The sequence below is a fragment of the Mustelus asterias genome, unplaced genomic scaffold, assembly GCF_964213995.1.
Source record: "Mustelus asterias unplaced genomic scaffold, sMusAst1.hap1.1 HAP1_SCAFFOLD_528, whole genome shotgun sequence".
NCBI classification, from domain to species: Eukaryota; Metazoa; Chordata; class Chondrichthyes; order Carcharhiniformes; family Triakidae; genus Mustelus; species Mustelus asterias.
The window spans coordinates 277,762-304,204 of NW_027590479.1; the positions used below are offsets into that span (position 1 = coordinate 277,762).

General features: G+C 47.0%; 2 protein-coding genes across 2 annotated transcripts; one reads left to right on the forward strand and one right to left on the reverse strand.

Moving 5' to 3' along the window:
• Positions 1–4,257: 4,257 nt before the first annotated feature.
• On the reverse strand, positions 4,258–11,996 carry LOC144486944 (uncharacterized). The gene is made up of 2 exons (XM_078204957.1): positions 11,887–11,996; positions 4,258–5,878 (listed from the first exon to the last, which is right to left on the reverse strand). The coding sequence occupies exon 2, from the start codon at positions 5,295–5,297 to the stop codon at positions 4,938–4,940; it is 360 nt and encodes a 119-aa protein (XP_078061083.1). The 5' UTR covers positions 5,298–5,878; positions 11,887–11,996; the 3' UTR covers positions 4,258–4,937.
• On the forward strand, positions 11,764–16,838 carry LOC144486943 (uncharacterized). The gene is made up of 2 exons (XM_078204956.1): positions 11,764–11,820; positions 14,999–16,838. The coding sequence occupies exon 2, from the start codon at positions 15,182–15,184 to the stop codon at positions 16,637–16,639; it is 1,458 nt and encodes a 485-aa protein (XP_078061082.1). The 5' UTR covers positions 11,764–11,820; positions 14,999–15,181; the 3' UTR covers positions 16,640–16,838.
• Positions 16,839–26,443: the final 9,605 nt, after the last annotated feature.

The following is a 26,443-nucleotide window of genomic DNA, read 5'->3' on the forward strand; positions in this document are numbered from 1 at the left end:
TGTTCCCTTCAAAAAAGTGTTTAATCATTGTTGCCTCCAGTTTGTTGGAGTAAACATCAGAAAACTTGAAGTTTTGTCATGTGAATCTTTAATTTGTTTACTGGGTTCAGAATTCATTTTTAAAAATTGTTGATCGTCAGAGATGCTAACAGTTCATTTAAAGCCACACGTTTTGACTTCCCATTTGAGCCTGTGGCACCTTTCTGTCTCTCTATTGCTCGTGTCAATGACAGCCAGGCGACGGAGCTGAGGGCTGAATTTAGCTGAGAATAATGGGGCCTGCGTCCCAGTTGGGAAACTGCCCTGGGCGTCGCACTAATGGAGAGACAGGAAAGTGTTGGAGGACTGAGTGGGAAATGGGCCTCCAACCAATTGTTATATCAGTCACTCAGAACTAAAGAGAAACCTGTCTCTTTAAATACAGATACAGGGAAGAGGCTGCACTGAAATCTGCTCTTCAAACCTGCACAAAAGCAGGAGGCTGAGATTGACAGGCTGCGGGAGGAGTCCATTCAGCCCATCGTGCCCCTGCTATCTCTTTGAAAGGACTCTGATTCATCCAACTGCTCTGTTCTTTCCTGCTCTGTGCTTTTGCTACCAAATAAACCTGTTGGACTTTAACCTGGTGTTGTTAAACTTCTTACTCTGTTCTTTCCCCACAGCCCTGCAAATTCTTCCCTTTCAAGTCTTTACCCTTTGGAAAGATTCGCTTGAATCTGCTTTCAGGCAGATCAGAACAACTCGCTGTGTCAAACAATAAAATAAAATCTCATCTCCCCCTCTGGCTCCTTTGGCAATTACCTTAGAGGGATTCACTTTCTGTTAAAGAGCCTGCCAACCCCTCTCACCCACTTTCCCTAAAGTGCATCAATTTCATCAGGAAAAATCCAGAACAGTCAAATATTTTTACTGATAAAAGTTTATCAATGAAACAGAACATGGTTAAAACAAACAGAAAATGACTTGAGGATCAAAGACAACCAGAGTAAAAGGATGTTCACAATGTTCTGGACACAAATGGTTTCTCTTTATCTGTTCCCTGACCTCTTTGTGGTAAAGGCAGAATTCTCTGGATAGTAAATTTAAAAAGAAGTTTATTGAATGAAAAAGGTTCACTGAACAACTGAACACAGTGGCACAGTGGTTACTGCTGCCTTACAGCGTCCTGGCTTGGGTCCCTGTCTGTGTGGAGTCTGCACATTCTCCCCATGTCTGCATGGGTTTCCTCCGTGTCCTCCGGTTTCCTCCCACAGCCCAATGATGTGCAGGTTAGGTGGATTGGCCATGCTAAATTCTCATTCAGTGTACCTGAACAGGCGCCAGAGTGTGGCAACTCGGGGAATTTCACAGTAACTTCATTGCAGCGTGAATGTAAGCTTCTTTGTGACTGATAAATAAACTTTAAGACATTGACTTTCACAGCTTCATGCGGGTGATCAGTCTGTAGAAGAGTAACCCTCTCTGGCTCCTTCTTTCACAGGAATCTCCTTGGAACTCAGCCTTTGGAGTCTTCAGAATTTGGTTCACAAGGAAAACCTTCAGAACCTCTACTTTTATCCCCAAAGTGACCGTTACCACACGTCAGAGTTGGGCCTGTTGTAACATGACAATTGGTCAATTTGGTCTCCAGATTAATTGAATTGGATCCTCAATTACTGACACCACTTTCTCTCATTATCTTAGACAGGAATACAAGAGAACTGGTTCATGCTCTCCCTTTATCTGATTCTATACAATCCCTTATTCACACAGTTTCAAATGTTGAGGCTAATCAGAGCTTGAAGATCTCTCTCGCCAGTACACTACGCCAGCTGCGGCACGGTGGCACAGTGATTAGCATTGCTGCCTCACAGCGCCAGGGATCTGGTTTTGATTCTCGGCTTGGGTCACTGTCCATGTGGTGTCTGCATGTTCTTCCCGTGTCTGCGTGGGTTTCCTCCGGGTGCTCCGGTTTCCTCCCACAGTCTGAAAGATGTGCTGGTTAGGGTGCATTGGCCGTGCTAAATTCTCCCTCAGTGTAACCCGAACAGGCGCCGGAGTGTGGTGACGAGGGGATTTTCACAGTCACTTCATTGCAGTGTTAATGTGAGCCTACTTGTGACACAAATAAATAAACTTTAAAAATTTATCTTCATTTCACATTCGTTACATACACAGCAATTAAGCTTTTACATTTTAACAGCAAATAAAAACTCAGTCTTTTACTATAACGACTGATTCATTAATTGTAACTCAATTAAGTGTCACTGCTTATTCAATCACCATGATGCCCCCTCCGTGGCCAATTCCTGAACACCCCCCCCGTGCACATCCATCCCCCTTGGCAGAGATTCACCCCCCCCCCAACCGATCACCCTCCCCCATGCAAAGCTCCCCCCTTGGCGTCCACCCTTCTTGCATAAGCCCCCAGTCATTATAAATACCCCTCCACTAAGCCCCACCCCCACCCATCCCCTTGGCACTGCCCATGGTACACTTATGGTGCTCAACTGGGCACTGCCAGGTTGCCAGGAGGGTACTGAATGTGGCGTTGCTCAATGGGCACTGCCCCTGACCACCATGGTGGCTTCAATGGCCTCCGATCCCACACACACAGCCCCCCCACACAACACACCCAGTGTGGCCCAAGCACCTGGTCCCTGCTGGTGAAGACCAGTAGTGATTCTCGGCGATGTGACGTCTCGCCAGCGAGGGGGGGAAGCAGCCATGCTGAACCCACCAATCACATTGTAATGTAGGCAACTCTATGCAAATAGCCTTCACTCCCTTTCTGGGAATGAAGCCGGCAAAACACAGGCCGGGAAGATAGCAATCCTTTAGTCTCGCACGCTATCTTCCTGGCTCACCGGTCTAATCGAGCGGCGAGTCGAGCCGGTAAGATCGCCCCCTGTATCTTTCTTTCACACTCAGACTGAACAATCAGCCTTATTCTTGAGGCAGATTTCACAGAATATAATGTCCTCTCGCTGATCAAAATGAAAGAAGAAACTCTTAGTTTAAACAATTCCTGCTCGCTGCACAGATTCCACAAGCATTGAGGTGAATACAGTGTGGTAACAACAAAATGACAATACAGTTCAGTAACAACAAAACAAACTTTTTTAAACGTCATCTTTTTTTGTTATACTCCTCAACCTAATTATTTTAATTTGATCAGTTTTTGTTAGGGATGGGTAACTTCTGTTCTTTATAAACTGGTTCACTCATTTTGTTAATTCTACATGGGCTCGGAGAATCAGAACCCAGACTTTATCATCCTTATCCTTTTTCTCCCTTTACCACCACTCCCTCTGTTTTGCGGGAGGGTCGTGGGGATTCCAATCAGAACTAATCATTTTATCATAAAAGTGAAATATTGCGGATGCTGGAATCTGAAACAAAAACAGAAAATGATGGAAAGTCTCAACAGGTCTGACAGCATCTGTGGAGAGAGAATAGAGCGGCTGGAAGATCTCAGCAGGTCTGGCAGCATCTTTGGAGAGAGAATAGAGCCAATGTTTTGAGTCTGATGAGCTTCTTACAAAGTGTCATCCAGAATCGAAACGTTGGCTCTATTCTCTAATCATTTTATCTGTAAGCTTCTTGTTCTTAGTTTCCAAATGACAGGTAAGAGACCTGTCTGGTCCCCACTCAAGCTTTGATTTTTCACTGGCCATGCTTGGGTAGGATTATAACTGTTAGAATCTACTCTCAGAGATCTGGTTTTGAGTCCAGTGCTACTTGGAGTATACCGTCACTTCACCAAATATCGGGTCACAAGTCCCTCACAGTTCTTATCACAAATTGACGATAGGTTAAGCAATGGTTCAGAACGCTTTTTAACTTCTTAACCAACTACCTAGTACTGTTTGTTGATTGGTCAGACCCCCTTTTTACAGATTCAGGAATCTCAGCTGCTGAACACCAGCCGGTCCTGGAATAAGTTTAATTCTAACTCATTCTGAGTAAATATTCTCACCAGGTCCTCTGTTGGGGCCCTGCTAAGCAGCTTTAATGGTCCGTGATTGCAGAAACTGAGCAGTCACAGGAATGTGGTCAAGATAGTCCAGTCCCATAATGCCTTACATTCAATCTGCAGTCCTTCAATTATAACAGAATATGTGGCTGTATGTAGCTTCCTCGGCCATGGTCAACCCCAACACTGCCTTCCTGAACTGTTACAATGCCTGAGGTGTAAGTACACCCACAGTGCTGTGAGGGAGGGAGACTGTCGGTGGATACCAGATTGATATATTCCATTCAACCACACCCAAGGTGAGTTATTCCAATTCCTTTATTGTCCAGGACAATATATTCACAATATCTTTAAAACAGAAATTAAACATTCCCATTTGATTTCAGGTATTAACATATTCTGTTGGTTTGTTCTTTATTGTCAATGTCAGGCTGGGGTTGTTCCCCTTGGAGCAAAGGAGGTTGAGGTGAGATTTGATAGAGGTGGACAAAATTCTGACAGGTTTAGATAAGGTGGACAAAGAAAAGCTGTTCCCATTAGCTGATGGGACAAGGATGAGGGGGGTCACAGATTTATGGTTTTGGGTCAGAGAGGAAGGGGGGATGTGAGGAAGAATATTTTGATGCAGCGAATGGTAATGACCTGGAACTCGCTGCCTACGAGGGTGGAGGAAGTGGAGACAATAAACAATTACAAAGGAAATTGGATGGGCATTTGGGGCGTTTCAAACAGAAATGCTGACTAAATATCTCTGAACTTCCTCACACCCTGTCACTCTGTGATCCCTGTGAAATCTGAAACCAAGTATTCGCAACAAGACGCACAGAGCATCAGCCCACTGTCGGCAAAGCCATGAGACCGGCCAGTCCAGCAGAAAGAAACCCTCTGACCCTCCCCATTGACCAACTGTGAGAATGAATAAAATGCAGTCCTGGATGTAATTGAGAGCAGAAACAATAACAGCAGAATCCAACCCCTGGAATCACTCGTGAACTTGTTGGTGTCTCAGCAGGTGGGATGAAACTCTGAATCCCTTCCCACACTGAGAGCAGGTGAACGGCCTCTCCCCAGTGTGAACTCGCTGGTGTGTCCGCAGGCTGGATAATTGACTGAACCCCTTCTCACACTGAGAGCAGGTGAACGGTCTCTCCCCAGTGTGAACTCGCTGGTGCGTCTGCAGGTTAGATAATTGACTGAACCCCTTCCCACACTGAGGGCAGGTGAACGGCCTCTCCCCAGTGTGAACTCGCTGGTGTGTCTGCAGGGTGGATAACCGAGTGAATCCCTCCCCACACTGAGAGCAGGTGAACGGTCTCTCCCCAGTGTGAACACGCAGGTGCATCTGCAGGCTGGATAATCGACTGAAACCCTTCCCACACTGAGAGCAGGTGAACGGTCTCTCCCCAGTGTGAACTCGCTGGTGTGTCCGCAGGTTGGATAACTGAGTGAATCACTTCCCACACTGAGAGCAGGTGAACGGCCTCTCCCCAGTGTGGCTGCGCCGATGAGCATCCAGCAGAGATGGGACTCTGTATCTCTTTCCACAATCCGCACATTTCCATGGTTTCTCCATGGTGCAGGTGTCCTTTCCTCTCTCATGGGTGGCCAATCAGTTGAAGCCTTGTCCACGCACAGAACACGAGTACCGTCTCTCCCTGCTGTGAATGGTGTGATATTTATTCAGGCTGTGTAACTGGTTAAAGCTCTTTAGTCAGTGCACTGGAACACTCTCACTCGAGTGTGGCAGTGTGTTGGTGCTTTTCCAGTCACACTGATGTTTGAAATCTTTTCAAATCGACAGACCGGACAACCATTTCTCCTTCTAGATTCAAAGTCCGATGATATTCAGCTCCCAAGGGATATGACCCTGTCAGATCTGACGTGACGTTTGAGATTTCGGGCTGTGATTCCTCTTTCAATATCCTGTAAAATGAGGTTACAAAAGTCATCAGTGTCAGTACAGGATAGAAATTCAGGGCAGGATTCTATATAAAAATGAAACTGGATGGGCACTTGAAGGAAATAAACTTTCAGGAGAATGGGGATATAGGGTGGGAATGGGACTGGAATGCAACCACATCCAAATTCCTCGTGCGCATTAAGGCCCCAAGTTCGTCTGTTTTACCTGCTACGCTCCTTGCATTGAAGTATAAGCACTCCAGACCCCCAGGCTCAGTGAGGTCGTCCTCCCCCAGAGTGCTCCTCTTCTTTGCCAGCCTTGTCCCAGCCCCAAGCTCGTCCCCAGCCACCACACTTATAGACCTAATAGTTTGATCCCCACCCCCCTGCCATACTAGTTTAAACCCCCCCGAACTGCACTAGCAAAGCTCCCAGCCAGGATATTTGTGCCCTTCCAACTTAGTTGTGACCCCTCCCTCTTGTACAGGTGCCATCCTCTCCTGAAAACCTCCCATGTCTGGAGACAATACACATCTTTTTAGCCTGTCTTGATGCTCTCTCCACTCCCATTGTTTTGTTTCTTAAAGACTGGATTAGTTGTAAGTATTCGCATTCCAACCATTATTCATGTAAATTGAGTCTGTGTCTTTATAAGTTCTGTTTGTGAACAGAATTCCCACTCACCTGAAGAAGGGGCTTAGAGCCTCGAAAGCTTGTGTGGCTTTTGCTACCAAATAAACCTGTTGGACTTTAACCTGGTGTTGTTAAACTTCTTACTGTGTTTACCCCAGTCCAACGCCGGCATCTCCACATCATGACTGGAATGTTATACAGAGAGTCAGCATGGAATCGAGTTACCGAATGGATTCCTTCTGTGCTGTAATGACTTTATGACTGGAAGTGTACAACATCGCTACAGCATTATATTACAATGCAAGAAATAATAATAAATGTATTTTATTACAGAAACATAAATAATATATCTAATCTGGGTACCATATAATAACACTAGACATATCTCTGTCCTATATTACTTTACTGTCTCCTTAAATGTCAGCCATCTCCTGGGGAAAGCTGCCCTTTAATGTGAACATGAGGAAAAAGACCATCCTTTTCGACAGACAAATAAATGTGTCAAGCTGAGGGAGCAAAGGATGTTTACCAGGCTGATTCAGGGAATCGCGGGACTGATGTGGAACCTTTGGATTGGAACCTTTGTAGGTCAAATAGTTCGGATGGGGCAGTTTTTGTGCAGTGTGTGCAGGAGGGTTTCCTGACACAATATGTGGATAGGCCGACAAGAGGTGGGGCCACATTGGATTTGGTACTGGGAAATGAACTGGGCCAAGTGTTAGATTTGGTTGTGGGAGAGCACTTCGGAGATAGTGACCACAATTTGGTGTCTTTTGTTATTGCAATGGAGAGGGATAGGGCCGTACGGCAGGGCAAGATTTACAAGTGGGGGAGAGGTAATTATGATGCGATTAGGCAAGAATTAGAGGACATAAGATGGGAACAGAAACTGTCAAGGAAAGGCACTAATGAAAAGTGGGACTTTTTCAAGGAACAAATACTGGGTGTCCTTGATAGGTATGTCCCTGTCGGGCAGGGAGGAAATGGCCGAGTGAGGGAACCGTGGTTCACAAAAGAGGTGGAATGTGAAAAGGAAGAGGGAAGCTTATGTAGGGATGAGGAAACAAGGTTCAGATGGCTTGATTGAGGGTTACAAGTTAGCAAGGAATGAGCTGAAAAAGGGGCTGAGGAGAGCTAGGAGGGGACATGAGAAGTCCTTGGCGGGTCGGATCAAGGAAAACCCCAAGGCTTTTTACTCTTATGTGAGGAATAAAAGAATGACCAGGGTGAGGTTAGGGCCGGTCAAGGACAGTAGTGGGAACTTGTGTATGGAGTCAGTAGAGATAGGCGAGGTGATGAATGAATACTTTTCTTCAGTGTTCACCAAGGAGAGGGGCCATGTTTTTGAGGAAGAAAAGGTGTTACAGGCTAATAGGCTGGAGGAAATAGTTGTTCGGAGGGAGGATGTACTGGCAGTTTTGAATAAACTGAAGGTCGATAAGTCCCCTGGGCCTGATGAAATATATTCTAGGATTCTTTGGGAAGCAAGGGATGAGATTGCAGAGCCTTTGGCTTTGATCTTTGGGTCCTCACTGTCCAAGGGGATGGTGCCAGAGGACTGGAGAGTGGCGAATGTTGTTCCTCTGTTTAAGAAAGGGAATAGAAATGACCCTGGTAATTATAGACCGGTTAGTCTTACTTCGGTGGTTGGTAAATTGATGTAAAAGGTCCTTAGGGATGGGATTTACGACCATTTAGAAAGATGCGGATTAATCCGGGATAGTCAGCACGGATTCGTGAAGGGCAAGTCGTGCCTCACAAATTTGATTGAATTTTTTGAGGAGGTAACTAAGTGCGTTGATGAAGGTAGGGCAGTTGATGTCAGAAACATGGATTTTAGTAAGGCGTTTGATAAGGTCCCCCATGGTCGGCTTATGATGAAAGTAAGGAGGTGTGGGATAGAGGGAAAGTTGGCCAATTGGATAGATAACTGGCTGTCTGATAGAAGGCAGAGGGTGGTGGTGGGTGGAAAATTTTCGGACTGGAGGCAGGTTGCTAGCGGAGTGCCACAGGGATCAGTGCTTGGTTCTCTGCCCTTTGTGATTTTTATTAATGACTTAGAGGAGGGGGCTGAAGGATGGATCAGTAAATTTGCTGATGACACCAAGATTGGTGGAGGAGTGGATGAGGTGGAGGGCTGTTGTAGGCTGCAAAGAGATATAGATAGGATGTAAAGCTGGGCTGAAAAATGGCAAATGGAGTTCAACCCTGATAAATGTGAGGTGATTCATTTTGGTAGGACTAATTTAAATGTGGATTACAGGGTCAAAGGTAGGGTTCTGAAGACTGTGGAGGAACAGAGAGATCTTGGGGTCCATATCCACAGATCTCTAAAGGTTGCCACTCAAGTGGATAGAGCTGTGAAGAAGGCCTATGGTGTGTTGGCTTTTATTAACAGGGGGTTGGAGTTTAGGAGCCGTGGGGTTATGCTGCAACTGTACAGGACCTTGGTGAGACCACATTTGGAATATTGTGTGCAGTTCTGGTCACCTCACTATAAGAAGGATGTGGAAGCACTGGAAAGAGTGCAGAGGAGATTTACCAGGATGCTGCCTGGTTTGGAGGGTAGGTCTTATGAGGAAAGGTTGAGGGAGCGAGGGCTGTTCTCTCTGGAGCGGAGGAGGCTGCGGGGAGACTTAATAGAGGTTTATAAAATGATGAAGGGGATAGATAGAGTGAACATTCAAAGACTATTTCCTCGGGTGGATGGAGCTATTACAAGGGGGCATAACTTTGGGTTCATGGTGGGAGATATAGGAAGGATATCAGAGGTAGGTTCTTTACGCAGAGAGTGGTTGGGGTGTGGAATGGAGTGCCTGCAGTGATAGTGGAGTCAGACACTTTAGGAACATTTAAGCGGTTATTGGATAGGCACATGGAGCACACCAGGATGATAGGGGGTGGGATAGCTTGATCTTGGTTTCAGATAAAGCTCGGCATAACATCGTGGGCCGAAGGGCCTGTTCTGTGCTGTACTGTTCTATGTTCTATGTAGGAGGAGAGATTGACTAGGTTAGAATTGTTTTCGTTGGAGTTCAGATGAATGAGGGGGAATCTCAAAGAGACTGATAAAATTCTAACAGGTCGAGACAGGATAGATGCAGGGAGGATATTCGCGATGGAGTCCAGAACTGGGGGTCACAGTCTGAGGATTCAGGGCAGACCATTTAGGACGGAGGTGAGGAGACATTTCTTCACCCAAAGAGTATTGACCCTGTGGAATTTATTACCACAGGAAGTAGTTGGTGCCAAAACATTGAATGTATTCAAGAGGCGGCTGGATAAAGCACTTGGAGCGAATGGGATCACAGGTTATGGGGAAAAAGCAGGATTAGGCTATTGAGTTGGATGATCAGCCATGATTGTAATGAATGGCGGAGCAGGCTCGAAGGGCCAAATGGCCTCCTCCTGCTCCTATCTTCTATGTTTCTATATCAATGTCTTTAAGAGAGAGAGAGAGAGACCTGGGCCAACCTTTCCAGAGTCTGCAGCCTCCCTGGATTCACTTCCTTTCCCTTCAGTTGCTGCAAGTCCCCAATTTCCCCCAGAATGAGAAAAGAAATGGAAAGGGGAGAAAAGAAAGTGTTTTACTCACAGATGTTGGCCTCTTTTAGGTCAAAACAAATAAACAAACTCAAGTTAAATCAGGACAAAGTAAAAGGGGCAGCTCCCCAAAAGGAGGGGGAACAGTCTGAACAGAAATCAAAGTACAAAGGAAACTGAAAAACATCAAATTAAAATGTGATTATTAGGGTCAATAATGCACCCCAACCCCTGCGGTGCCCAACGGGCACGGAAGGCGTCAACCGCGCCCGTGGGCACCACATGCTCCCTCTCCAGGGACACCCGGCCGCGAACGTAGCCGCGGTAGAGGGGCAGACAGTCAGGATGGACGGCCCCCTCGATTGCCCGCTGCCTGGACCGGTAAATGGCGCGTTTCACCAGGCCCAGGAGCAGGTTCACGAGGAGGTCGCCATTCCGACCCTCCCCTCTCCGCACCGGGTGTCCGTAGATCAGGAGCGTGGGACTGAAGTGCAAACAAAACATCAATAAAAGGTTCTTCAGGAAAACAAAAAGGGAGTGCAGCCTAAGACACAAAACATAGACATGGTCCACGGACTCCACAAGGCCACAGAAGGGGCAGTCTTCGGAGCCCGTGAACCAGTGAATCCTACGGTTGTGCGGAACTGCTGCATGCATCACCCTCCACCCCAGGTCCCCGACGTAATTGGGGGAGATCCCTCCGTAGAGAGACCTCCAGCGGGGACCTCCGCCGCCCGGCGGCAACAAGGCCCGCCAAGGTGTATCCGGGCGACAGGCGAGGCGGTGGTCGTGGAAGGTGTGCAGCAGCAGCCCGCACAGGAAACGCCTCCGCGCGGTAGAAAAAGGCACGGAGGACATTTCCGCGAGGCGGCTCAGGCAGTGGGGCACCTCACCCAGGGAGGGGGGCTGAGGTTTTGGGCCAATGTGGAATTCCGCCCGAACAGGGGAACGCTCGGGCGGGATCCCACCGCACGCCTGCGCCGCCTCGACATTGCGTGCAGTTTCAGGGCCGAGCACGACCGTCCTAAGGTCGAGGATGGCTTTGGTCGCGTGCCGGACGGATGTCCCCGCGCGCTCAGCCAGCACGCGGGGACTCATCCAGCCCGCCCCTCCGCCATCGAGCACGTCCCCGATTCTGGTCACCCCGGCGTCCACAACCCTCCTCTCCGCCAGCCACCTGAAGTTATATGGCTGGAGGAGTGGATTCCTGAGCAGCGGCTCTCGCACGAGAGCCGCTACTCCTGACGAGGGAGAGCTGCGTCGCGAGGCGACCTTGTTCCAGACAGTGAGGAGGTCCTGGTAAAAGACGGTGGCTGAGCCAGGATGGGGCCGTTAACCTGGGCCTGTTCCCGGGAGGGAGGGAGAAGCCCCGCAGCTGCAAACCAGGGAGCTGACAATGATTCTGAAGGGTTTGCGGATCCACAAAGTGTTTCCAAATCCTCCCAGCCACCGCCTAACGCTGACTCCGCTTCTCCGGGACAAACAAGCGCCAAGGACAGCAATGACACTGCGCATGCTCCACATCACAATGCCCCGGGGACTGATTGACGGCCGCTTCGGACCAATAGGAAGAGGGGGCGGGGCTGGAGGACCGAGGAAGAGAAGCTGGTCCTCCAACCAATCGGAGTGAATGAGGGGCGGGGCTGAGGTGTCCCCATAAACGCACGGGAAGAGGTTCGCATGCGCAGTTATGTTACAGTCTGGAGCATGCGCAGTAAGCAACGGCGTTTGCCGCACGCAGTGTGGGTGATAGCAATCGGAGAGAAGTTCCTCTGTCTCATCAGCAGGCGGTAAGGATGCGGAAACATAGAGGGAGCAATGGAACCGGCGGATGGACGTAGAGGGTTCCTAAATACCTGGTCAAGGCCTCAAATCTCGAAAATGAGCCCGTCGGTCTGTGTTTGCAGCTTCCGGTCTTTTTCCCGAGACGAAGCTCAGGTTAACGGCCGCCATCTTGATTCAGCAGGGAGGAGAGCGCATGCGCAGTGTCTTGGTGACGCAACAGTGAGTGGGCGGGGCTTCATGTTTCTGCTTCCCCTCCAGGTCCTAGCTCCCGGTCCTATAGCACAATGAGCAACAGGTTTCTAAACAGCTTCACCCACCCTCAGGCTGCAGCTGCTGTTTGCAGCCTCGATGAGTCCATGGGCCATGTACATATTCAGTGTGAGAGTTGCAAACTCTGTATAGTTACCGAAAGCGGTTACACAGCTTTTGGTTACACTTCAGCCCCAGGCTCCTCATGTTTACATAGAAACATAGAAACATAGAAACCCTACAGTGCAGAAGGAGGCCATTCGGCCCATCGAGTCTGCACCGACCACAATCCCACCCAGGCCCTCCCCCCACATATTTTACCCGCTAATCCCTCTAACCTACGCATCCCAGGACTCTAAGGGACAATTTTTAACCTGGCCAATCAACCTAACCCGCACATCTTTGGACTGTGGGAGGAAACCGGAGCACCCGGAGGAAACCCACGCAGACACGAGGAGAATGTGCAAACTCCACACAGACAGTGACCCGAGCCGGGAATCGAACCCGGGATCCTGGAGCTGTGAAGCAGCAGTGCTAACCACTGTGCTACCGTGCCGCCCATGGAGTGGAGATGCCGGCGTTGGACTGGGGTGAACACAGTAAGAAGTCTCACAACACCAGGTTAAAGTCCAACAGGCTTATTTGGTAGCAAATACAAAATAAACCTGTTGGACTTTAACCTGGTGCTGTGAGACTTCTTACATAGAAACATACATAGAAAATAAAAGCTGGGAGTCGGCCGTTTGGCCCTTCGAGCGTGCTCCGCCATTCATTGTCATGGCTGATTATCAAATTCAATACCCTGATCCCTGTCACCCCAAGAGATTTATCTAATTGAAATCAGGCTCTACTTCCACTTTTGAAGAACGTGAATCCAAAGATTCATGACCCTCTGAGAGAAAAACATCTCATCTCTGTTTTCAATGGGCAATGCTGTTTTTTAAAACAGCGACTCCCTCGATTCTCCCCTGAGAGTAAACATCCTCTCCAGATCCAAAACAGAAAATGCTGGAAAGTCTCAGCAGGTCAGGCAGCACCTTTTCTCCCCCTTTGCTTCGCCTTTCCCCTTTTTTCTCAATTTTTCCTCCCTCCAATCCACCCCCCCCCCCCCCCCAACATCCATCAAAACTTCTTCAGCTTCTCTGCTGTTTGGTCATTCACACTTCTATACTCTCTATGGACTGCCATTAGCATCCTTTCCCCTGGTTCCTGTGGCTTGGACCCATCTTTCATCCCCTCACAGTGTAAACATCTCCCACTTTCTATGCCTTTTTTATGCTTTGACGAAAGGTCATCTGGACTCGAAGCTTCAGCTCTTTTCTCTCCCCCACAGATGCTACCAGACCTGCTGAGATTTTCCAGCATTTTCTCTTTTGGTTTCAGATTCCAGCATCCGCAGTAATTTGCTTTAACCCTTCTCTCCATATCCATCCTGTCAAGAGTTTTCAGAATCTTGAAGGTTTAAATTAAGTTGCCTCTTACTCTTTTGAAGTCGAGCAGAAGCTAAACTCAAGCAGAGACTGTCTCACTGCTCCTCATCAGACAATCCACCTATTCCAGGTATTAATCTACTAAACCTTCTATGAACTGCTTCTCGTAAAGCAGTTAAGGAATAATATGCACTCATATTTTTCCTGAAATAAGGAAACCAATAATGTACACACTGCTCCAGATATGTCTAACCAATGCCCTGTGCAACTGAAACATAACTTCCCTGCTTTTACTCAATTCCCCTCACAATAAATAATAGTTTTCTGAATTACTTGTACCTGAGACAATATTGCGATTTTCTATCGTGATGGATTTTGGATACTTTTTCTTAAACAGGGGGTTAGAAAGGGAGGATTTACACACAATAAGCTCAAACCAAGAGAAAAATGTTGTCTCTTCTGATATGGGCTTTCTGAATGGGATAAGTCGGAGGATGTGAATGGAATGTTTCCACTTGTTGGTGTTTCCAATACTGGGAACCATGTACAGACAACAGAGACGAATAAATCAAACAGGAGGAGTTATTTATTTCTTGTTAGAATATGGAACTCACTGCGACTGGAAGTGGTTGAGACAAATACTTTAGATGCTTTAAAAAGGAAACCAGATGAGAACATGAGAGAAAAAGAATTAAAAAGTTGAGCTGAAAAGCTGAGTTGAGGTGAGCAGAATGAGAGGAGATTTGTGTGGATTAGAAATTCCAGTACAGATCAGGGCAGGGGTGGGGTGGCGGCGGAGGCAGTGGCACAGTGGAACTATCACTGGACTAGCAACCCAGAGACCCAGGATAATGTTCTGGGGACCGAGGTTCGAATCCCATCACAGCAGATGGTGAAATTTAAATTCAATTAAAAGTCTGATGATGACCATGAAACCATTGTTGATTGTCGTAAAAACCCATCTGGTTCACTGATGTCCTTTAAGGATGGAAATCTGCCGTCCTTAACTGGTCTGGCCTACATGTAACCCACAGCAATGTGGTTGACTCTCAAATGCCCTGTGAAATGGAGGGCAGTTGGGGATGGGCAATAAATGCTGTCCCAGTTGGTGACGCCCACACCCCGTTAAAAATGAATTTAAAAATTAGACTGGTCTGTTTGTGTTTTGTGTATCTCATGTATTCATAGAATCTCTACAGTGCAGAACGAGGCCTTTCAGACCACCCCACCCAGGCTATTCCCGTAACCCCACATATTTACCCCGCTAATCTCCCTAACTTACATATCTTGGGACAGAAAGGGGCAACCACCTAACCTGAACATCTTTGGAGAGTGGGAGGGAACCGGAGCACCCGGAGGAAACCCACACAGACATGAGGAGAATGTGCAAACTCCATACAGACAGGTAACCAAGGCCACAATCGAACCCAGGTCCCTGGTGCTGTGAGGCAGGAGTACTAACCACTGTGCCATCCATGTAATTCTTTGTAAACTGATTTTGCAGGAAATTGAAGAGAAGGATCTGCAGTCTGGATGATCGAATCTCACGTCTGACAGAGTCAATCGGTTCATCGGGATCTGAAAATTTGTGCATCTGAAGGGATTTAATTGACCATCTCAGCAGGAAGCTGGTGAGAATCCGTTCATCTGCTCCTCCTGTGGGGAGGGATTGATACAGCTGGAAAACATGCTGACACGACAGCGAGCTCGCAATAGTGAGAGTTCATTCACCTGCTCCATGTGTGGGAAGAAATTCATGTGTTCGTCCAACCTGCTGGCTCACCAACTCGATCACATTGATGAGAAGCCTCTTCAAAGCTCTGATTCTGGGGACAGTGTCGAGACCTCTGAGGAACAGGCCCAACACCAGCTCCTTCACACTGACAAGAGACCGTTCAGCTGCTCCCACTGCGGGAAGAGGTTCAGCCAGTCCTCCCGCCTTGCAGAGCACCAGCTCCTTCACACACACGAGAGACCGTTCAGCTGCTCTCACTGTGGGGAGTCGTTCAGCGACTCAGTGCATCTCACTGAGCACCAACAAGTTCACACCAAGGACAGGCCATTCAGCTGCTCCCAGTGTGGGAAGAGATTCACTCAGTCCTCCCACTGCACCGTTCACCAACTGGTTCATTTTCAGAAGAGACATTTTAAATGCTTTAAATGTGAGAAGACCTTCAAAAGAAGGATTAGTCTGCTGAGACACCAGGGCACTCACACTGGGGAGAAGCCGTACCCCTGTTCTGTTTGTGGGAAGAGATTCGCTCATTCATCTCATCTTCTGACACACAAGCGAGTTCACACTGGGGAGAGGCCTTTCCTCTGCTCCCTGTGTGGGAAGAGATTCACTCGATTTTCACGCCTTTTGACACACAAGAGTATTCACACTGGAGGGAAACCATTCACCTCCTCAATGTGTAGAAAGGAAGAAGTTCAATCAACTGACCAGCTGACACACCAGCAAGTTCACACTGGGGAGAAGCTGTTCACCTGCTCGGTGTGTGGGAAGGAATTCACTCGGTCTTACTATCTTCTGAGGCACCGGCGAGTTCACACTGGGAAGAGGCCATTCCTCTGCTCCATGTGTGGGAAGAGGTTTCCTCGTTCATCCCAGCTTGTGATACACGAACGTGTTCACACAGGGGAGAGGCCTTACGCTTGCCCTGTGTGCGGGAAAGCATTTGCTTCTTTACAACACCTGCTGAGACATCGGCCTGTTCACACCGGGGAGAGGGCGTTCATCTGCTCCAAGTGTGGGAAGGCTTTCACGGAGTCATCCAGCCTCCGGACACACCGCCGCACTCACACAGGGGAGAAGCCGTTCTCCTGCTCCATTTGTGGCAAGAGATTCACTCAGTCGTCTGGCCTGCTGAGACACCAATACATTCACACAGGGGAGAGGCCGTTCACCTGCTCTGTGTGTGGGAAGGGATTCATTGATTCATCCTGCCTGCAGAGACACCAGCGAGTTCACACCGGGGAGAGACCGTTCACCTGCTCTGTGTGTGGGAAGGGATACACTCAGGTATCCAGCCTGCAGAGACACCAGCGAGTTCACACTGGGGCAAAACCGTTCAACTGCTCCATGTGTGGGAAGGGATTTACTCAGTATTACAGCCTGCTGAAACATAGACGACTTCATGTGTGATCGGCAACGTTGGATTCTGTTGTTTCTGCGCCCTGAGATAAACAATAACAATTGGATGAATAGGGGAGGCAGCGGCACAGTGGAATTATCACTGGACTCAGGGTAAGGCTCTGGGGACCCAGGTTCAAATCCCACCACAGGCAATGGTGAAATTTGAATTCAATTAAAATCTTCAATTAAAAGTCTAATGACAAACCTTAACCATTGTTGATCGTCGTCAAAACCACTCTGGTTCAGTCATGTCCTTTAAGAAAGGAACCCTGCTGTCCTTACCTGGTCTGGCCTACATGTGACTCCAGACCCACAGCAATGTGGTTGACTCTCAAATGCCTTCTGAAATGGAGGCAGTTAGAGATGGGAAAGAAATGCTGGCCCAGCCAGTGACGCCTATATCCAGTAAAAATGAATTTTTAAAAAGATCCTCAGTATCTCGGTAACCTCCTCCAGCCCCACAACACTCTGTGTAAATACAAGTTGTTGATGATTATGCCCTGAGATAGAAAATGTGAAACCGATTCCCCTCGTCCACCAACACAGCAACTTCTTCATAAAAATTGAAGCACATGGGATTGGGGCGAATGTATTGAGATTGAAAACTTGTTGGCAGACAGGAAATAGAGTAAGATTAAACAGGTCTTTTTCCAACTGGCAGGCAGTGATTATTGGGGTAATGCAGGATCAGTGCTGAGACCCCAGCCAGTCACCTGCCATGGGTCTTCTGTTTTTTCCCCCCGTTTACAATGTATCATTTTTAAATTGTTGCTTCTTAATATTCTAATTTAAAACCATGGATAAGCTCAAACCACTTTTGGATAACCTGTGACTCCCTGATCAAGAATCTTACCGACCACTGCATGCTATTCTGGTCACCGTGTTATAAAAAAGATATCTCTGCACTGGAGAAGCGTACAGAGATGATTTTTAATGATGATATCAGAAACGTAGAAAGCAGCTCACCACCACCTTCTCAAGGTCAATCAGAGGTTAGCAATAAATGCTGGCCAAGCTCGCGATGTCCACATCCCATAAATGATTTTTAAACTGTGTGTTTGGTTATCTATCAGGAAAGGATTGACACGCTCACGCTTTCTTGAAAAATTAAGGCTGAGGGGGAACCTAATAGAGGGCTTCAAAATTATAAAAGGTTTTGAAATAATGTTTCCTCTTGTGCAGAAGGGCAAAACTGGAGACCATCAATACAAGACAGTCGCCAAGAAACCCAATAGGAAATCCAAGATAAATTTCTCCACCCAAAGAATGGTGAGAATATGGAAATCATGACCACAGGGAGTGAAATGAACAGTATCGATGTCTTTCAGGGGAAGCTCAACAAGTATTTGTGTAACTCATTCAGGATTTATTTCAAAAAAACTAAGAACAATAAGGTGACAGGAGATATTTTGAGGCATCTGAGAGTCTGTGTGTGTGTGTGAGGGTGTCTGTGAGTGTGTGTGTGTGAGGGTGTCTGTGAGTGTGTGTGTGAGGGTGTCTGTGAGTGTCTGTGTTACTTCTCATTGGTTTCATACCAACCTTCCTCTTTCTGAGCAGACATTCTGGCCCCTGATAAACCCATTGAGTGATTTGAATGGTACAATTCAGAGATTCTTCATCCAGGGTGAAACCACAGGCTGACTGTGTGCTGTGTAAAACCAGACATCTACACAACCTAATCCCACCTCTCCTGGAACAACGTGAAGTGACTACAATTTTCCAGATTGATTTCTTTGCTCTCAATATTCTTTCAGATAGTTCATAAATTCCATGAGTACGTTATCTTTTAACACCCCTATGGTGTCCAGTTTAAATACTTTCCTCAGTCTGACCAACATATAGCAATGGGATTGCTGCTATTACAGGAATCCATTCTGTAAATCTGATTCCTGGCTCTCTGGAGTAATGCATTGATCCAGACCTTCCCACTCAACACCAATCCATATCCCCATCTGAGTTCCAGATTTTAATATGATTTCTCAAAACACAGGCAGCAGGGTGGCACAGTGATCAGCAGTGCCAGGGACCCGAGTTCAATTCTGGCCTCAGGTGTTACAAGGAAGCTTACATTAACACTGCAATGAAGTTACTGTGAAAATCCCCTAGTCGTCACGCTTGGCGCCTGTTCAGGTGCACTGAAGGAGAATTTAGCACGGCCAATGCAGCGAAGCAGCATGTCTTTCGGACTGTGGGAGGAAACCTGAGCACCCAGAGGAAACCCATGCAGCTACAGAGAGAACGTGCAAACTCCACACAGTCACCCAAGACTGGAATTGAACCGGATCCCTGGCACTCTGAGGTAGCAGTGCTAACCACTGTGCCACAGCTCTCTGTGTGGAGTTTGCACGTTCTCCCTGTGTCTGCATGGGTTTGCTCAGAGTGCTCCAATTTCATCCCACACTCCAAAGATGTGCAGGTTAGGTGGATTGGCCATGGCAAATTGCCTCTTAGTGTATGGGTTGGGGGAATTAATAGGGTAAATACATGTCACACAAAATCCTTCTTCATCTCAAACTATAAATCTCTGTCCCCACAGACTCCCTCCTTCCTAAAGTAAAGTTTATTTATAAGTCACAAGTAAGGCTTACATTAACACTGCAATGAAGTTACTGTGAAATTCCCCTAATTGCCACCATCCGGCGCCTGTTCGGGTCAATGCACCTAATCAGCATGTCTTTCAGACTGTGGGAGGAAACTGGAGCACCTGGAGGAAACTCATGCAGGCCTATTGATACGATTCTCTGCCCACTGAGGTGGTGGAGGCTACCTCGCTGAATATGTTTAAAGCGCGGATGGATGGATTCCTGATCGGTAAGGGAATTAAGGGTTATGGGGATCAGGCGGGTAAGTGGTACTGATCCACGTCAGATCAGCCATGACCTTATTGAATGGCGGGGCAGGCTCGAGGGGCTAGATGGCCTACTCCTGCTCCTATTTCTTATGTTCTTATGTTCTTATGATTGATTGTAACACTATCCTCCACCTTTTTCCCCAGTTCTCCTCCCCTGAAGGTGCTGACTCTCGGGATCAGTTTCACACTCACCTGCTGCCTTCCCCAATGTCACCCAAGTGTCTAAATCTTTCCACCTGAAGTTAACAAACTGCTTTGTAAAGGGGACATCCCAATCCAATCCAGTGACTCCCCACATGTACTTTGTGTCAGGGTGGGGTCACTGCGCCCCCCACTCCCACTTTCCATCACAGTCCCAGGAGTTTAGAGACTGGGCTCCGGATGAGTAATGGCGGCCGCAGCTCCCACAATCGCCCACGATGGAGAAACCGCTCTATCCACCACGCGGGCGGGCCGCATTGGAGAGGGGAAGCTGCACATGTGCAATGAGAGCTCACCCCGCCCCCTGACCTTCATGCTGAAGTGTTGACCAATGGAAGGAGTTGGAGGACCGGAAGAACTCTGGTCCTCCAGTCAATCAGAGCGCGGGCGTTTTGTGAATGAACATAGAGATGCAGTCAGACAAAATCTTCCTGCTCTCTCTAATATCTGTGAGTAAAACACTTTCTTTTCTCCCCCTTTCCATTTATTTTCTCATTCTGGGGAAAATTGGGGACTTGCAGCAACTGAAGGGAAAGGAAGTGAATCCAGTCTGTATATTCCACACATTTTTACTCCAGTAATGTAGACATTTATCTATCTGGCCGCCTGCATGGAGATTTTCAGCTCTCTGTGTCCAAGACAGGAAGCAGTGAGCATGGATCTATCAATCAGCCTCAATCAGCACCTTCAGGAGAATTGGGAGGGTGAATATTAGGTACAGCAGAGTGAGAATGGAGGGAGAGTGTGTGGGACGGAGATTTACAGCTTTTGGAGAATGAGAGAGGAAAGAATGTTCCATAGAAACTAGAATTGTCTGTTCTGAATTTCTAACCTGTACTGACAGTGATGACTTTAATAAATTCCTTTTACAGAATATCAGAAGGTGAGGATTTACAGACAGAAATCTCAAAGCAAATGTCACATCAATATCTGACAGAGTTATTCAATTCATCATGTCCTGAACATCATCAGCCTTTGTACCTAGAAGGAGAAATATTTCTCTGTTCTTTTTGCTTCTGGAGACTTTAAACATCAGCGTGACTGAGAATTTACCAAGTCTCACGCACACACCCGAGTGAGAGTGTTCCAGTGCACTGACTGTGGAAAGAGCTTTACCCAGTGACACAGTCTGAAAATACATCGCAGCATTCACAGTGGGGAGAGACTGTACCCGTGTTCTGTGTGAGATTTGACTGATTGTTTAACCTGGAGCGTCACAAGGACACCCGAACCATAGAGAAACCGTGGAAATGTGGGGACTGTGGGAAGGGATTCAGGTTCCCATCTGAGCTGGAAATTCATCGACGCAGTCACACTGGGGAGAGACCATTCACCTGCTCTGTGTGTGGGAAGGGATTCTATGATTCATCCAACCTGCAAACACACCAACGAATTCACACGGGGAAGAGACCATTCACCTGTTCTGATTGTGGTACTGGATTTACTCAGTTATGTCATCTGCAGACACACCAGCAAATTCACACTGCGGAGAGACCATTTACCTGTCCTGTGTGTGGGAAGGGATTCACTGACTTATCCAGCCTGCGGATACACCAGCGAGTACATTCCGGGGAGAGGCCGTTCAACTGTCCTGTGTGTGGGGAAGGATTCACTTGGTTATCCAGCATGCGCAGACACAGAGTCACTCACAGCAATGAGAGACCCTATAAATGCTCTGAATGTGGGAGCGACTTCAAAAGCTCTCAGGTTCTGATGTCCCACCAGTGCATTCACACTGAGGAGAGACCGTTCAGTTGCTCTCACTGCTCAAAGAGATTTAGAATGTCATCCTATCTGCGGGTACACCAGCGAGTTCACACTGGGGAGAAACAATTCACTTGCTCTGCCTGTGGAAAGGGATTCACTCAGTTAACCAATCTGCAGAGACACCAGCGAGTTCATACTGGGGAGAGGCCATTCACCTGCACCGTGTGTGGGAACGGGTTCACTCAGTCATCCCACCTGCAGACACACCAACGAGTTCACAAGTGATCACAGGGGTTGAATTCTGCTGTTATTGCTGCTGTTAATCACATCCGGGACTGTGCTCATTGGCAGGCTCTTTAACAGAAAGTGAGTCCCTCTAAGGTAATTGGCAAAAAAGCCAGAGGGGGAGATGAGATTTTATTTTTGACACAGCGATGTTAGAAAATGGGGTTCAGGGAGTCAATTAACCCTTTCTCCCCTTTTCCCAAACTCTGAAATGATTCCCAGTGATAACCCTTATTGGTGACGGTGGTTAGATTTTATTCAGTATCAATAAGAGCTGAGACAGGCTAATGTCTGAGCAGTCGTATCAAAGTGCAGCAGCATTACCATTACACTCTGGGTAGAAGCAGCATCTCCACGGAAATGCTCCCTGCTCTGCCCCAGATGCCATGGCACCAGTCAATGCAATATGTAAAACCTCGACTAATCTCTGTGCTCGGGGAATCCCTTCTTATACTTTTTTACATCACAAAGTCAATGGAGACTGATTTAACCCAATCATTGCCGAGCCAACATTTGAACGGACCAATTACAAAACCAAATGGTGCAAAGGGACAAGAGGGACATGAGTCCCTGGAAGGTGTTGAAGATAATTTTCTGCAGCAGTGTGTTTCTGCTCCAATGAGAGGGCAGGCACTGCTGGACCTGGTTCTGGGGAATGAGTTGGCCCAAGTGGATCAAATATCAGTGGGAGAGCATTGAGGGGAGAGTGACCATTGTATTATAAGGTTCAGGTTGGCCATGGAAAAGGACAAGGAACGATCCAGAACGGGGATCATTAATGGAGGGAAAGCCTCAACTTCGATAGGATGAGAATGGATCTGAGTCGAGTGAGTTGGAATCAAATGTTGGCAGAAAAGCCGCTGGCTGAACAATGGGCCACCTTTAAGGAAAATCTATTGCGGGCAATGTCAGGGTTTATTCCCTTAAAGGGGAAGGTTGGAGAACTAAATCCAGGGAACCAAATCGTCAAACCTGGAGAGTTACAAGGCCGTCCATACCTTGAAGATATGGTGGAAATGTGGGGATTGTAGGAAAGGATTCCATGCCCCCTGTGAACTGGAAACCCATCGACCCAGGCACAGGAGAAAGAAGCTGTTCACCTGCTCTGTGTGTGGGAAGGGATTCATTGATTCATCCACCCTGCAGCGACACCAGCGAGTTCACACTGGGGAGAGGCCATTCACCTGCTCTGTGTGGGGGAAGAGATTCAGTAATTCCTCCATTCTGCTGATGTACCAGCAAGTTCACACTGGGGAGAGGCCGTTCACTTGTTCTGAGTGTGGGAAGGGACACAATGACTCATCAACCCTGCTGATACACCAGCGCATTCACACGGGAGAGAGGCCATTCCCCTACTCTGAGTGTAGGAAGGGATTCACTCAGTTATCCAATCTGCTGAGACACCAGCGCACTCCCACCAATGGGAAAACCTTTAAATGCTCTGATTGTGGGAGTTGGTTCAGAAACTCTGCCGACCTGAAGATCCACCAGTGCATTCACACTGGGGAGAGACCGTTCTGCTGCTCTCACTGCGCAAGGAGGTTTCGAACATCATCCAAGCAACTGAGCCATTGGCGAGTTCACACTGGGGAGAGGCCTTTCACCCACCGTGTGTGTGGGAAGGGATTCACTTGGTCATCGGAGCTGCTGGGACACCAGAGCAGTCACACTGATTGGAGCCTTTCTTGATGCTCTGACTGTGGGTGTTAATTGTATCGATTAAGGTGAACTACATGGAGGTTATTGGTTGGATCTATAAAGGGACAGTTAGTGACGGTGCCTGGAGTTAGGAGGTATACACCTGTAATGTTTCACTCCGTGAATAAATCTGCACCAAATAAAGATTGACTCCACCCTAAGGCTGTCAGGATTATCACAGTCATTGCAGCGCAGGTTTCTTTCCTCAACTCCAGTCGATGTTCCAACAGTTTCAGGATCCACTTCTTGTTGGGAAGCAGCACCTCAGTAAGTTTCCCTTTGGATCATCGGTTATCCTCACCAGCTCTGTCGCGGGGTAATTTGAGATGGCCAATTATGTTTTAACTTAACAATGTAAAACTCACAAGGCAGGTATCTCTGTATAAAGATGTAACATTTATTTTAAAAAGACAAACAAACAAACAAGCAGCTGCCCGGAGACCATCAAAGGGTTAAGTAGCTCCAGAGCGGCAAAAACCACTCCGATGGTTCTGACGTACAATCAAAAACAGATCAATTATAGATTTTCTTATCAATAATTCCTGCCTTATATTAGCTTAAAATCAATTACATTTAGTATACACACATCAATATAAATCTCTATCAAGTACCCCAGCCAACCACATTCTGCCAGTCAGCATAATGATATCTCATTTATCCATTCAATGCCAGGTCCTAACCCCCATCTTGGCTGAACCCATCCCTATTGCTAAGTAACTATAACCGCTCATCATAGAGGTCAAAGTGAATGTGCCCACCGGCTCATTGCCAAACTGAATAGACACGTGTTCCTGCGTCCAGGTACATATCTATTCTATGTCCAGACAATGAATATCTCTTTCATAAAGTTTCAATGTGTGTTCCCTCATAAGAAACTTTCTGATATAAATTCTGCGAACTAAAGGGATCCCAGGCCTTTGGCTCTGAACTTTTAGCTGATACCATCATACTTTGCAGCATCTTTGCTTTTGGGTGATGTGAGCAATACTTAGAACATTTTCAAAATACATTTAAAAATATCAGCATATGTTTTCAAATTGTAATTGTTTAATCTTCTTACTGCATACACGTAGGTGTAGTCTATTCCCCTGTTAGCTATCAACTAGTTTCAAGAATCATTCTGAGGGGCTTGGATAGAGTGGACGTGGAGAGGATGTTTCCAAGAGTGGGAGAGACTAGAACTCGAGGGCACAATCTCAGAGTGAAGGGACGCTCCTTTCAAACTAAGATGAGAAGGAATTTCTTCAGTCAGAGAGTGGTGAATCTGTGGAATTCATTGCCACATAGGGCTGTGGAGGCCGGGTCATTGAGTGTCTTTAAGACAGAGATAGATAGGTTCTTGATCAATAAGGGGATCAAGGGTTACAGGGAGAAGGTAGGAGAATGGGGATGAGAATCATATCAGCCATGATTGAATGATGGAGCAGACTCGATGGGGCAAACGGCCTATTTCTGCTCCTATATCTTATGGTCTTATTTAACTCTTTATTACTATTCTGTCTGAAAATCTTATTAGCTGGTTAGGAATCCCCCCTCTACCCGCTCCCTGTGAGGAGGCCGGATGTGGATTATTACCAAAAGTCTGATTGTCGTTGGGGGGCCTGGTGGGTGGAAGCAGAACCTGGAGTTGGGCAGTGGGTGTTACCGTACTGGTATTGAGGCTCCTGGGTGGTCACACTGTGTTCCCCTTCTCCATGGGATGCCACCTGCGTGGGTTCATGGTGGGCACTGGAAATTTCCAGCGTACAGTTTAGTGTGTTGTTACATCCCCCTCCCTACAGGATGTAGGCGGACAACATTCCTCCCTTTCTCCCGACACTCCACAAACAAGATTCCCGGAGAGAGGGATCCACTCTGAGTTATAGTCAGTACATTTAATCAATGCAGTAGATTGTGTGGACATAAAAGATTCTCCAGTTCTCCATTCACCTGGATCCATCTTGTGGATAAATGTTATGAAGTATTATTTCTCCCGAGCCTTCAATTGTCCCAATCCAAAATTCCTTTAAGCTTTAGTCCATCTTCATTGTCTTAAAGTCCGTTTGTCTATGGAGTTTGTGTCAGTGCCTTGATCATTTCAAAATGTTTTCTTACTCTTCAGGCCATGTTAACCATTGCACGCCGCGTATTCTGAGGGAGTCTGCATCAGTGTCCTGTACACCCTGTCCGACTGGTAACTACTGTGAGGAGGCTGAGGGACCACTTCCACCTCTTTCCTGTGCTATTTCTCATCTGTACCCAGTCTGATCCTTCGTGTTGCTATTTCAAGCTAAGGACATCTCTCACGACTGTACTAATATCATCCTTCATTAACAGAGCTACCCCACCTCCTTTTCCAAGCTTCTTATCTTTTCAAAGTGTCAAATACTCTGCAATATTTAGTTCCCAGCCTTGGTCACTCTGTACCCATTGTTAGGATACCAGGCCGGAACTCCAAGTTATATTAGGAAGCCAGACTAGACACCAACATTTATCTTTTTGGGAAAAATGTGAGGAGAGGAGACTTTGCTCCAGGAGTGATGAGAAAATAGAGATTTTTAAAATATTAAAATAAACTTTATTCACAACTGTTTAAATACAACACTAACGTAAACAATTAACAGCTGAACAATACTTAAAATGAAAGAAAACAATTTAATTTCTAACTTAGCAACATCCATTCAGAGGTTCAAATCCCACTTTAAATACAGTTAACAAGCACAGATCATAGAGTCTTCGAGGTTTACAGCATGGAAACAGTGTCTTCGGCTCAACCTGTCCATGGCGCCCTTATTTTTTTAACCACCAAGCTAGTCCTAATTTCCCACGTTTGGCCCATATCTCTCTATACCCATCTTACGCATGTAACTGCCTACAACGTTTTTTGAAAGACAACATTGTGCCCGCCTCTACTACTACCTCTGGCAGCTTGTTCCTGACACTCACCACCCTCTGTGTGAAAAAATTGCCCCTCTGGACCCTTTTTATCTCCCCTCCCACCTTAAACATATGCCCTCTAGTTTTAGACTCCCCTGCCTTTGGGAAAAGATGTTGACTATCTAGCTGATCTATAGACTTCCATAAGATCACCA